Source organism: Chiloscyllium plagiosum, unplaced genomic scaffold (assembly GCF_037043375.1).
Source record: "Chiloscyllium plagiosum isolate Xiang-an unplaced genomic scaffold, Cpla_swu_hap1 HiC_scaffold_2, whole genome shotgun sequence".
Classification (NCBI taxonomy): domain Eukaryota; kingdom Metazoa; phylum Chordata; class Chondrichthyes; order Orectolobiformes; family Hemiscylliidae; genus Chiloscyllium; species Chiloscyllium plagiosum.
Window position 1 is genome coordinate 5,082,866 of NW_028270140.1, and position 14,082 is coordinate 5,096,947.

The 14,082-nt window shown below is 37.7% G+C and overlaps 1 protein-coding gene across 3 annotated transcripts in view; it reads left to right on the top strand.

Moving 5' to 3' along the window:
- LOC122564005 (SWI/SNF related BAF chromatin remodeling complex subunit ATPase 2) overlaps positions 1-14,082 on the top strand; it is a 131,306-nt gene that overhangs the window by 89,433 nt on the left and 27,791 nt on the right. For all 3 annotated transcript variants that reach the window (XM_043718430.2, XM_043718458.2, XM_043718440.2), the window contains 4 exons: positions 3,822-3,899; positions 7,132-7,350; positions 9,917-10,134; positions 11,796-11,901. In XM_043718430.2, the coding sequence (XP_043574365.1) occupies positions 3,822-3,899; positions 7,132-7,350; positions 9,917-10,134; positions 11,796-11,901 (621 nt within the window). The remainder of the gene's footprint in view (positions 1-3,821; positions 3,900-7,131; positions 7,351-9,916; positions 10,135-11,795; positions 11,902-14,082) is intronic.

Genomic DNA, 14,082 nt, shown 5'->3' on the forward strand with positions numbered 1-14,082 from the left:
CCGGCTTTTGATCTATAGCTGTGCTCAATAATTTGAAATGAGTATATGCTATAAACAGTGTTTTATTTATACGCTGTGTTTTGTACTTAATCAGCTGATTTAGTTTTAATAGCATAATAGCAGAGTTGGAGTTTTTCAGTAAGATTACATTTTGTCAATCCAGTCGTATAACCAAAACTGATAAATAGTCAAAGATCTAACTAAACATGCTGAAAAACTCTGAACTCTTAATGGATGGCTATGCACAAAATACACAATACCTTAATTCTATAGTTCTGTTAACCAGATAATATGTTTACTATACAATCCTTGTTAGTTTTGTCTTTTGTTACATTTGTATATCAAAGCTTTTTGAAAAGCTTGAACCATATATAATGATATTTGGCAATGCGATTGGTCAACAATTAAGTTCATATATCTGCAGTTATAAGCTGAGGGGTTTGTAGGGAAAAAGTAATTTTTTAGGGGGAGGGACAGAATAATGTCTAATCGCAAAATAATATTTTACCAACCAATGATCAATGGTGAGGAAAGAAGAATGGATTGTAGAAATTGGGAAAGTGAGAAATGGAGCTAAAGTGAAAGGTCACAAGCAGAGATGCAACGTGAAAAATCTGCAGTGATGATAAAGTTAAATTGTAATGAGAGAAAATTAAAAGGTCAGTGTAATTAAAATAAAACAAAAGTAATTTAATTACACTGACATTTTGTGGTGTCTGGTTTCCAAATTTCCACAGAATATTTAGGCTGTCCTAGATGTAATTTCAAGATTGTTTAAACTAAAACAAAAAAAACATGCAAGCATGTTATCATTTGAATCATGCAATTTGCCTTTTTGTTGCAATATAGAACTAGAATTAAGTCCAAACTTGGCAGATATAGTTTACAAAATTTGCTTTAGCAATGATTACAAATTATGATCAAAGAAATTGGCTCAATCTAATAGGATCTGCACAAATTTAAAAGAATCTTAACAGTCCAGAATATCTATACTTGAGATATTTCTGTAGGTCACTCACACTAATGAGGTGCCACTGTAACTAATGAACTGGACAAATAAGTCTAAAAGCCTCTGACACATAGCAATTGTTATATTCCACAGGATGCCCTAATTACTATGTGTTTGCATGTTTGTGTGATTTGATATGTGCTTCATTTCCTCCATTTTTTTTTATTTTCTCCTGCCATTGATCTAAAATAATAATCAGAAGCTTTTGTTGTAAAATTCGCCAGTGCTGTCACCTGTTCTCTCTGAATATGCTGACTTGCTTGCATATAGTTCCATCTGCACGAGAAGCCCTGAAGTGGCCACTTTTCCAATGTGAATCTGGACACAGTCAACAGGCTATTTGAATGTGGAGGCAAGAGTTGTCTGAGCACAATTATGTGTTTTTCTCCTCCATGCCATTCCATTTCACCTCCAATCAGCCATCATGCTTTCCAGCAGGATAGCAATCCAGAGTGGGAACCTTGGCTTGGCTCAGCCCAGGGTGAAGCCCTTACCCCCAGCATCATTTTCGACCTCCAGGATTAAAACTGTCTTCCTGATCTATATGACACCACATAGTTTTGAGCCACTATCAGTATTTTTGAGATATATCATGGACAAGGGCTGCATAACAAATTTGAATGTAATCACATCACTTTTTTTCTTTAAAGAAGCGTCAAAGATAAACTTCTGCATTATGTGGTGGTAGTGATATAAATGAGACAGAATTGTCTTGTGTGAAAATCTGTCATTGGGATACATTCTTTAAAAATAACGACTGATTGAAGTGCCAGAAACTGATGTTTGGACTGTTGTCCTTCTCATTGTTTAGATTTAAATGAATACGTCTGATTGTCAGAAATGTAAATTTAGCTGAAAAGATAATCTAGTTGTATGCTAGTGATTTCTGTACAAAAAAAAATTTCTTTTATTAATAATGTGGATTATTTATTGTGTTCTCTACTTTGTGTCTGAGTGTCTTCGCCGAGACTATGAGTCCGTTGTGGACTTGTAGACATGAATTTTGTTAATTGTGCTGCAAAAGTTTGTCTATATGTTCATATCTGACATCAACACTGGTTTCTGATGAAGGTTTATTGAATCACGCGCTGGACGCATGAAGCTAGAGTTCAGTAGGGAATTGAGATACAGTTGTTACTTCAATCTTGAGTTGATTCTGATAATCCTAAAGACGAGGGATACAATCTACTTCTGGAGAATATGAAAGCATACTTCTTTTGTTTTATATTTCCTTTTGAATAACTTGATAACTCTGAATTTCATTGATTGCAACACCCAGAAGTGTTGCTTTCATTGATGCATTGGCTTGGAAATATTTGTGAAATTCAGGACAGTTTCAATGAGTTGCATGTACAAGTACTCTCAAAGTTTTGAGCCAACTGAATACAAATATTTGTTGAATACTCTTGGAAAAATTGTGTTGGCTCCAGGAATTTCCCTTCTTTGTTGAATTTTAGTTCTACTTCCATGTTTTGCTATTTCTACATAATTAATTTTGAAATCTTTAACCTCTTAGCTGAATCTCTGAAATGATTTTGGTCTTTTCACACTTGACAAATTTCAAAAGAAAAGGGAAAAGTGCTAAAATTATTTTGACTCAAGGTGGTTGTATACTTAAATGCATTTAGTTGATTACAGTTTTTCTCAGCAATAAAAGTATTCCTCTCCTCCTATAAGGTCAAACAAGTTCACAATTTCATGGTGCTTAGTTAAATAGCCTCTTATGAGGTTTGAGTAACACATATCCAAAGTAAAATATGAACCTATAGTAGACTAAAAGGCATGTCCACTCCCTTCTGAGCAAACGGTAAATCCTGAAGTTTTGGCTTAATAGTGGAGAAGCTATGGAGGAGAAGGCACGATCTTGCTATTTTCTGGATGTGTCCAGCAATTCAGTTTTCTTGTCAAATGTACTGTTTTATTTTTAAATTTGCCCAAGCACACTGTCATTTTGACCTACCTATAGTGCTTGCTCTGTATCCATGTGAGAAATTTTCTGGGCTTCCTGCTGTAGCCTGGCAATGCATCCATCCCCACCAATTCGTTTGTGTGTGTTGAAAGGTTATGGGAAATTTCTGAAAACCCAGTAATGCATTCACCAAAACAGAATTGAGAAATTTTCCAGAAACTAATTCCCTGACTTGGCTTATTGCTAGCGACAGATCGACATGGCAGTTGCTGGTTTGATTAAGCATGTGACATCTAACCTGGAAAGCCTTAGCAGCGTAACTACAGATAACAATATTCCAAAAAGTCTCAAATACAACTGCAGTTAGTCATCCAAAAGAGACTTAGTGTTATGTACTGTCATGTATTGTACATCTCAAGAAAATCCTGTCGGTGTACTGAAATTGAATTTTTTTTTAATTAAAGCATTGTTATCTATCTGAAGTAACTAAATATTCAGCTTGTTGCTGCTATTGATTCATATATCATATTATATTTGAAAGACATCACTTAACCTTTCATAAATCATGGAGTTCAAATGTGTTTGCATTTTGATATCTAATTCGCTGTGCTACACATAATGCTTATTGGAGATTCTGAGATTTAAGATAACAGCAGCATTCCAGTTTTGTGTTCCCTGTCCCTGTTTCTGGACTCATTAGTGTGGAGTGGCCCTAGCCTCTTAAGCTAATTGTACTTTTTAAAAAAAAATACAATTAGAAAACCAGTTTACAAATAAAATTATAGAGAGGTGCTGTTTCCATCGACCAGAAGTTTTGTTTCATTAAATAGAATGAAACTAGTTATTTTGCCTTAAAATTGCTAAGAAAATATTTCATTGCCATCTCAACTCCTTGACTTGCAGGAAGAAGATGAAGTTCCAGATGATGAGACCCTGAATCAAATGATTGCTCGTCATGAAGAGGAGTTTGAACTGTTTATGGTAATTGCACAAAATTGAGTTATTGTCAAAAGTTCAGATTTTGGTTTATAATTGTGCTATCGTAGTGTATGAGAGGAAAGGGTATCTTTCATTTGCTTAGTCACTTAATGCTGCATGAGTATTGAGATTTCACTGAAGTAATTATGGATTATTTATTGATCCATATAAGAGTCTCTGGCAGTCTTCTATATTTTCAAGGTCAGAAGATGCTAATATTCCTAATGCTATTGAAAGCGAGAGCACAGATGTAGTGTTTCCACATGGAATGGAAAATAAAGGATTAACTCTTGTGATTTTAACAACTTCTGTAATCAAATACAAATGGCATTGTTGCCAACCATGTGTTTGGGAGCAAAAAATAGCTTTTTAAAGCTGCAGTTTGCATAGAGGCCTGGAAGACATTCAATTTTAGAAGCTCTCATTGGGAGAATGCAATTTTGAGCCAGGCTGAATGAATGTTTGTTTATTTCCAAATCCATTGGTATCTGGGTTTAAAATGCCTGCTGCTTAAACTATAGGCATTGCTACCATCTGTGATTTCACAGTTTGTGGTTTAACTGTATACTGGAAATTTCTGCTGGCATTATGGACAAGGTATAGTACAATGATTCACCAGTCCTCCATTATCTCTGTTGCTGCGTAGTGTTGTGTGAGAATGAGTAACAGAAAGGTGTGGCAGGGGTCTGGAATTAAATGACTTGCATGACTGCTAATGTGTTTCTATAATTGGACTAAACACCTTGAGTTTAAAAGGTTGGGTATCAGCATATCTTACTGATGTTCTTTACTGTGTCTGTGATCTACATTCATCAGGTGTGAAATATCAATAGTGAGACCCTTCAGTCAGTTTCCATTCTCAGTGAAGTTTAAGTAATGGTAGACTAACTGGTGTGCTGGCCCATGCGTCATTTTTGTTGTGAGGTGGTGCTTGGTTTCCTGTATTTCTAAGGAAAAAAACTTGATCACTTGGGTTACTGGGACCTGATTGATCAATTTTAGCAAAAAAAACCAAAATATTTCCGCATTAAGTCAGCCAGTAATCCAGGCGATGTGATCCTGTTAAGGATCAGTCACCATTAATGGCTATTCACTGTCCCAGTTATCCATTCCTTTCTGTCCAACTGTTCTTCTCTCTCACTGGGCTCTATCCCCAACTATCACTCAGCCACCTCATCCTCTTTTTTTTTTCTTTCCCATCCCGTCTTCTGCATATAATCTGATATTTTCCTAGCTACCATCAGTTTTGAGGAGGCGTCACTGGGCCCCGAAACGTAACTTTGATTTCTCTTCACAGGTTCTGCCAGATCTGCTGAGCTTTTCCAGCAACTTGTGTTTTTGGTCCTCTGGGGGTTTAGCTGCTTTTTGATATTGCTGATTGGCAGAAGTGGTCTCACTGCTCATAGATTACAACTGATCAGTGTAAACCATACACCTGTGGAAGAAGAGGAGGGGAATTTATAGGCAATGGTTTCTCATGTCCCTGCTTCCTCTTTCCTCATGAGTGGACATGAGTTTGGAACGTTCTGTCTAGAGCATTAGTAAATTTCTTGTCAATGTATTCTTTGCTCCTACCATGCTGTTCGTGGAGGAAGTAAATATTTGTGGATGTGGTGCCAGTTAAGTGACTACTTTGTCTTAGGTGGTGTTAGCTTCTTGTGTGGTTGGAGCTGTACTCATCCAGGCAAGTGGGGAGTATTCCTTTACATTGCTGACTTGCGTCTTGAAGATAGTGAGGGGAGTCGGGAGGTGAGGTACTTTCTGCAGGATTCCTTGCCTCTGACCTGCTCCAGATGCCACAATGTTTATATGGATAATTTAGTCTGGTCAATGGTAAGCTTCCAGGATGATGATAGTGGGAGATTCAGTAATCATAGTGGCATTGGATGTCGAAGGACAATGGATGGATTCTCTCTTGTTGAAAATAGTCATTGCCAGGTACTTGTGTGGTGTGGATGTTACTTGGTATTTGTCATTGTCCTGGTCTTGCTGCGTTTGGTTTGATTTTATTTGATTTGATTTATTGTCACATGGATTGCTTCAGTATCTGAGGAACCATGGACAGTGCTGAATGGTGTGCAATAATCAGTGTGCATCCTCACTTCTGACCTTATGATGAAGGGAATGTCATTGATGAAGCAGCTGAAGATGGCTGGGCCTAGGGCACTACCCTGAGGAACTCCTGCAGAGATGTCCTGGAGCTGAGATGACTGACTCCCAATAACTGCAACCATTTTCCCATGTACCTGGTGTGACTGCTACCAGTGGGTAATTTTTCTCCTCAATTCCTGTTAACTTCAGTTTTGCTTGGGCTCCTTGATGCTACACCCAGTCAAATGCAGTCTTTATGTCAAGGGCTGTTACTCTCTCCTCACCTTTGCACTTCAGCTCTTTTGTTTATGTTTGAACTAAAGCTATAATTTGGGTGAAGATTTGTAGTTCAGGTGCTCGTTGTTGTGGTTCTGCTCGCCGAGCTGGAAATTTTTGTTGCAAACGTTTCATCCCCTGTCGAGGTGACATCCTCAGTCACCTAGACAGGGGACGAAACGTTTGGAACAAAAGTTTCCAGCTCGGCGAACAGAACCACAACAAAGCTATAATCACGTCAGGAACTGAGTGGCCCTGGCACAATCCAAACTGGGCATCACTGAGCAGCACTGTCGATCATCCCCTCTCATCATTTTATTGACAATTGAGAGTAGACTGATAAGGTGGTAATTGGCCAGGTTGCATTTGACCTACCTTTTTGTGTACAGGACATATTTGAGCAATTTTCAAATTGCCTAGTAGATGCCAGCATCGTAACTGTACTGGAATAGTTTGGCTCAGGGCGTGACAGATTCTGAAGCATAAGTCTATAATGTTGGAATGTTATCGCTTTGCAGTGTCTACTGACTTCAGTCATTTTCATTGTTATCATATGAAATGAACTGAATTGTCTGAAAACTGGCATCTGTGATGCTGTGACTTCTGAAGGAGGTGGACATAGAGCATTTTGCACTTTTGCATGAAGCTCATGGCAAATGTTTTGGCCTTTTCTCTCAATTTTTGACATTTTTAGCATTCTTGAAGGAGGAGCGAGGTAGTTGGTTCACCAATGACTATGCCACAAAAATATTGTAATTATAGTTTGCCCCGGTCACTTTGAGGGTGGTGGAAGTGTTGTCAAATTGCAAAGACAGTGGGTACACTTGATTTTATTAAATCCTATTCCCCTTCCTACTCCCACTTTTAGCGCATGGACCTGGAGCGGCGAAGAGAAGATGCACGGAATCCAAAACGTAAACCACGACTGATGGAGGAAGATGACCTCCCATCATGGATTGTGAAAGATGATGCAGAGGTTGAGCGTTTGACTTGTGAAGAGGAGGAAGAGAAGATGTTTGGCCGTGGTTCACGCATGCGCAGGGATGTGGACTACAGTGATGCTCTTACAGAAAAGCAGTGGCTAAGGGTAGGTGTTGCATTTAACGATGTTTCTAGAATTACTGCTCATCTTCCTGTGATCACTTGTACATGGTTCAAATAATTTTTGTTAAAAAGCATACTCATAACAAACAGCTGCATTGATAAGGAAACTGATTTGCCTTTCCTCATTTGAATAAATTGAAGAGAAATGATAGCTCGTTCTGCAAAATTGTTTTCGTCCTAAAAATATCTCTTACTGCTTCATAGGTATGTTTTCACATTTCCATGGTTAAATTCAAAAGAAGCTGGCATATTTGGATATATTTGCAATAAAATCTAACTTATTCAAATACACTGGGAAATCACCTAATTACTTGTCATTAGGTCAAGGTTTTGTGTTACATTTTCTTCATGTAACGATGGAAAAAGAGAAAGATTAAAATTTAAAAAGATGTTACCGTTGAAGGCAGACTGTAATACATGAATAGAGGCGAATAGCTAAGGAGTTAAGGGCTTCAGGTTTGTCTTTACTGTCTTTCTGATCTGCCCTTTGCTCTCAACTCCTTGAACGTGCTTTTGCATCCAAAAGCCTTGCCTTTCTTCCCAGAATTCCACATTGAATCAGATTTTCACCCCATCATAGTACAAGTAATGACCCTAATGAAAGTTAAAAATAGCATCCAGTAAAACCATAAACTATTCTTTCTCGCTCTTCAGGAATCATTCCTGCAGCCTTTGACACAGCTAGTCATGCTAATATCCTCTAATACCCCTGCTCTGTAATCCAACAGCTTGGGTCTATATTTGTCTAGTTCGTTCTTGTTATAACCAGCAAATCATCTGCAATGATTTCTCTTCCTGCCCTCTCACAATTACAACTTGTTTCCCTAAGGATCTATCCTTAGCACTTTCTTATTTCACAACTATATGCCATCCAGCAGTGGCATTCTGCTAAAACACTGCATCAGCTTCCAAACACTTAATGATATCTGCTCAATTTCTGACTTCTCTCTTGACAACTTCATTGTTTCTAATGTGTCACCTCTCTGAAAACTGGATGAACAGAGATTTCCTCGAGCTAAGTATTGGCAAACCTTTTGTCCCCATCATCAACCCTGGTCCCTCACCACTGACGCCATCCCTTTTTCTGGCAGCTGTCAAATTCACAACTTTGCCAATGGGGATGATCCTGAGATGAGCTACAACAGGATATCTGTGCCTATTTCTACTTCAATAATGTAAAATTGCCCAACTCCACACTTACTTGAGACTCACCTATTGCTGAAACCCTCATCTATGCCTTTGTTACCCCTGGGCTCAACTCTGCCAACCCACTTGTGCCTAGTCATCAGTCTTCCAACCTACATTTTAGTTATGCTCATCCAAAGTTCTACATGTATCTGAATGTGCTAATATTATTCACCTGTTATCGCTCTGGTCACTGTTCCTACTTTAGATACTTTTTTTAAAAAGAAAAGCCTTAATTTAAAAGCCATTTCCATGTTGTTTTTAAATTCTTGCAGTGTCAGGTCTCCGGATACCTGTCACAACTCTCCTATCTACATTCCTTCAATCCCTGGTCTCTTGTGCCTCTGTGATGTTAATTGCTGCACCATTTGGCAGCATTTAGGTGCTGACACCCTAAGCTCTGAAATTCGATCCCTAACACCTCATTCTGTCTGCCTGTCTCTCCTTTTGAAGATATTCCTTAAAGGTCAATTCTGACCAACACTACCTCCTTGTGTGGCTTACTTTTTAATTTTGTTTGATACCAGTCCTTTGTGGTGGCTTTGATTTGTTTTACAACACTAAAGACAAGTTGTAACTGTGAGGTTGAACCTGCCTACCCTTTCCAAATGTCAAAAGAAAACCAGGTACAGTTTTTTTTTGAATAATAGGACAAATTGTTTGATGTGGATGTTAGGCAGTGAAGAGACCATCTTCCTGAGAGGAATTTTAAATTTACTGTTTCAGAATTTGGCAAGTATAGGGTCTAGATAATTTATGACAAATTGCTCCCTATTGTGAAATAAACGAATTGGATGGTATCTTTGAGCTTGGATTGTGAACCGTGTTGTTTTAGAAATCCCAAGCATTGAATGAACTCTTAAGATTTCCATAAGCTTGCTTTAAAACTGAAGGCCTGAACTCTGGAATGATAGAAAGATTGTACCATTGACATGCAATCTTGCATCGTAAAGGTTTAGGACTTTCGGCTGATTATTAATTACGGGGCTGATAGAAATAAGTTAACTCTTTGTGAACTGAGATAACCAGGGATTCAAAATCCATTGTGAGGTAACATTTTGATAGTTCATTTTTGTGAAGAAGAACAGAATAGAGGGCAGAATATAATTTGGAGACTTGTAACCTTGGCATTTCCTCTTGCTATTTCTCCTCTGTTGAAACTCATGGTTGCAACAGTAAGAGGGAATGAATGGACTGTATTGCTGAGGCAGAACGGTACAGTAATTTTAGAAATGAGATCTCCACAAAGTATAGTTTCAAGGCCCAAGTATTAAAGGGTCAACTATCAACTGTACTCTCAACCTTTTCAATAAAGACTTCAATCCAGAATTTTGAACAGGAAAGTAAACTTGTAACATTTTTAGGCAATTGAAGATGGTAATTTAGAAGAAATGGAAGAGGAAATACGTCAAAAGAAAGCTAGAAAGCGCAGAAGAAATGTAGATAAAGATCCATCAAAAGAAGATGGAAAGAAGAAGAAAAAGAGAGGCAGACCTCCAGCTGAAAAGCTGTCTCCAAATCCACCAAGGATCACTAAACAGATGAATGCTATCATTGACACAGTTATTAACTACAGAGACAGGTAAAATAAGTTCCACCTTTACAAACCTATTCTGGGATGCTTGGTTTCAACAGATGTTTCAATTGCCCGTAAAATCCAAATTTTAGCTGAAATTGGTATTTAAACCATTGGGTTTCCATTGTCAGACTTGTATTGGTGAAAACATTAAATGAAATTTAAATAGCATCAGAAACCTTTAGAGTGATGAGCAAAGTATGTGATAAATACACAACAGTTTCATCAAAATTAATCTTAGTTGCAGCTCTCCTTGGAGGCCAGTTCTCAAGACAGCAGCCTTCAGTTCTCAGAGATTATAATGTTGCAGCAATAAATTAGGCTGTTATCCTGTTCTGGCCCTCCACAAGAACAACTCTGCAAATTCCACTATCCTGACTCTTCCCTATGGTCATATGAATTTTTTTTTAACAATGGTAACAAGGAAAGCAAGTCTCTTGCTCCACCGATCTGTCTATACCCTCTTGAAGTCTATCAGCACCAGTAGTCTGTTCACAGTTCACAATATTAGATTTTGTATCACCTGAAAATTCAGGAATTGTTTCCTTGTTATCCACATCTTGATTATTAAAATATGTCACTAAAAGTCAGTGGAACAGCACTGATGCATGGGCAACTGAACTTAATACCTTCAAGTCCAAAAAGCACCACTTACTTCTACATTTTCCTGTCACTCTTCATCTCTGTGCTGGTAGTTTATCCTATGGATTTTACCTGGTAGACGGCACTTTTACCAAATATCTTTTAGTAGTCCTTGTACACCTTAGCAATCGCATTACTATATCAACTTTCTCTGCTTCCGCATCAAAATGTAAATAAATCACTTAAAACCAATTTGCCTTTCAAATGTCTGCACTGAAATTGATGCAACATACTGATATTTGGAAACAAATGTCTGCAATTTTCTTTCAGCCTGTTTCTGAAAGCTTGAGAGCGCACTGGTGTATATGTACAACTTTGTAGGATTTCAGCCTGTATCTCACCATATCTCTTAATATGAAATTAATTATCTACCAAGGTTAGATTTTTGTGGGTGTTTGCAATATTAGTGATCCACAAGTAAATGACAGACTGTTCGTGCTTCAAACTGCAGTTCCATATAATGCATCTGTTGTTAGTGATAAGAATTTTTGACTCCAACCACACAGCTACAATCTGATTAAATGAACAAATTGTGCAAAAGAGTTATGATGCATGTTTGTAGCCTATAGGCAACATTGCGATGCCTACAGCAATAGAGTAATAACAAGACAAATGAAATATTGTGCATGCTATAATTCTGAAATTAAAACAAAATTATAGCAACACTCCATAACTTAGACACTATCTGATATGACGAAAGGCCATTGAGTTGAAAATGTTAATTTTGTTTCTTCCCCCCCACCCCCACTTCTGGTCCTGCCTGACCTGCTGAGTATGTGTGCCATTTTCTTGTGACACAGAGCTGTGGATTGAGCAGAAATAAACATTGCAGTTAATGATAAGCAAAATGAGACCGCTCTAACAATGATATGGAATGCAGTAATGTATTCCTAGTTGAAATAAGTGAATGGCAGATATAGGCGCAGCTGGAATTTGAATTTCTTACGTGTAAATTGTTGTAAATATATTGATGATGTGAGTTTGTGGAACTGATCTAGCTTCATTTCCTTTTGCCCTGAAACTAGCTTGAGCCGACAGCTAAGTGAGGTTTTTATCCAGTTACCTTCACGGAAGGAGTTGCCTGAATACTACGAGCTAATCCGAAAACCTGTAGATTTCAAAAAAATTAAGGTGAGATGTATCATAAAGAAGATTATTTCCTGATGTGTTCTGAGATGACGCTGTAAGCTGGAGAGGTTGCTGTTTCAAACCAGGCAGTAGATTTATTCGACCTGTGTACACACAAATTGTATTAGAGTCACATATTTATACATCTTGCAGTCATATTCATTTCATAGACTTCTCAAACATTGTAAGGTTATAGGATAGAGTCATACAGCGTGGAAATAGACCCTTCAATCCAACCAATCTATGCCAATCATATTCCCAAACTAAACTAGTCCCACCTATCTGCTTTTGGCTCCAAACCTTTCCTATTTATGAATTTATCCCATAAGTTGTTTAAATGTTATAAATAAACTGCATTCACCATTTTGTCTGGCAGTTCATTCACACACAAACCACTCTCTCTGTAAATAAAAACATTGTACCTCATGCCTTTTTAAAATCTTTCACCTCTCACCTTAGAAATATGCCTCCTAGCTTTGAACTCCCCATCCTAGGGAAAAGACTTTTGTCATTTACTTTATCTATTCCCCACATAATTTTATAAATTCCAATAAGGTCAACTCTTAACTTCTTACACTCCAGTAAAAAAAAAAGTCCCAGCCTTTCCAGTCTTTTCTTTTAATATCTCAAACCCTCCGTTCCTGGAAACATCCTGGTAAATGTTTTATGAACCCTCTCCAGTTTAATAATATCCTTCCCATAACAAGTAGAACAGCACGCAGTACTTCAGAAAAGGCCTAACCATTGTCCTGAGCGACCTCAACATGACGTCCCAACTCCTATACTCAATGATTTGAGCAATGAAAGCAAGCGTGCTAAATGCCTTCTTAACCACCCCATCTACTTGTGACGCAAATTTAAAAGAATTATGTACCTGAGCCCCTAGGTGTCACTGTTCTACAACACTACCCAGGACTGTACCATTAATTGTATAAGTCCTGGCCTTGTTTGCATTGCCAAAGTGCAATACCTTTTACTAATACAAATTAAACTTTATCTGCCACTCCCCTGCCAAGTGACCCAATTTAACAAGATCTCTGCAATCTTAGATAATTGTCTTCACCGTCCACTATACCATTAATTCTGGATAACTGCAATGATTACAGGTTTTCCATCCTCCCAGATGTGTCTCTGGTTAGTGAATTATAAAGCCAAACACTCCTACCCCAGTGCACATTTCTTAATGCTATGTTCTTTTGACCTCGAGTCTTGACAGTGTGCATTGCTGAACAATGGCATTCTTTGTGTTTGAGACAGCATCCCATTCCACCCCACCAGCCAGTACAGTCCATTCATCCTGAGGTTAAATGATCCTTTTGACTCTCCAGTATTAACAGGGTTACTCTTCCCTATATGTTGCAGAGGAGTTCCCCCCCCCCCATCTATTACTACAACCCTTCACTGGATTGCGTTGCTTCCTAGCATATATAGATGTTCTAATGAAAATGTCCATTTATGTTTTAGGGTATTTATCTGTATGTCTGTTCTGTTTACTGTAGTTGGTCTGCTTCCAATGTTAAGAGTTTCAAGTGTAATATTCACATTACAGTTCTGCTATCCCTTCATTGGTATTTTCAGCTTATTTATTTTACTATAATTCTTCTACTACACCCTTATACTTCCTGTATCAACTTCTCCTGCTAAACATTTATAGACAGTTAAATTTTCCTTTTTTTTTCTTTTAAACTGACCAATCATCAGATTTTATTTTTATGCTGATTTGACTCAACATTGTGCTCTGCTACGGTGAACCTTCCCTGGACTACCTGTAACACTAATATACTTTTCGTTAGCTAAGGGAACCAAAACTCTTCACAGTATTCCATCTGTCTGCCTTATATAGTTTTATTAAGACCTCACTCTTTTTCTACTGCATTCCTTTTGGGGCAAAAAAAAGTGAATATTCAATTTGTCTTTCCTATTACTTGCTGAACATGTATGTTAGTTTTTTTTGTGATTTATGCATGAGGGCTCCCAAATCCCTTGTAGTCTATAGCTTTCTACAGTCTTTCTTTTTTTAAATAATATTCAGCTCTTCTATTTTTCCAGCCAAAATGCATGACCTCACATCCTGTTGCATTACATTCTATCTGCCAAGTTTTTGCCCATTCATTTAGTGTTGCAATATCCATCTGTATGCTGTCTCCTTCCTCAGCACTTGATTTTCCATATATTCAGTGTCAT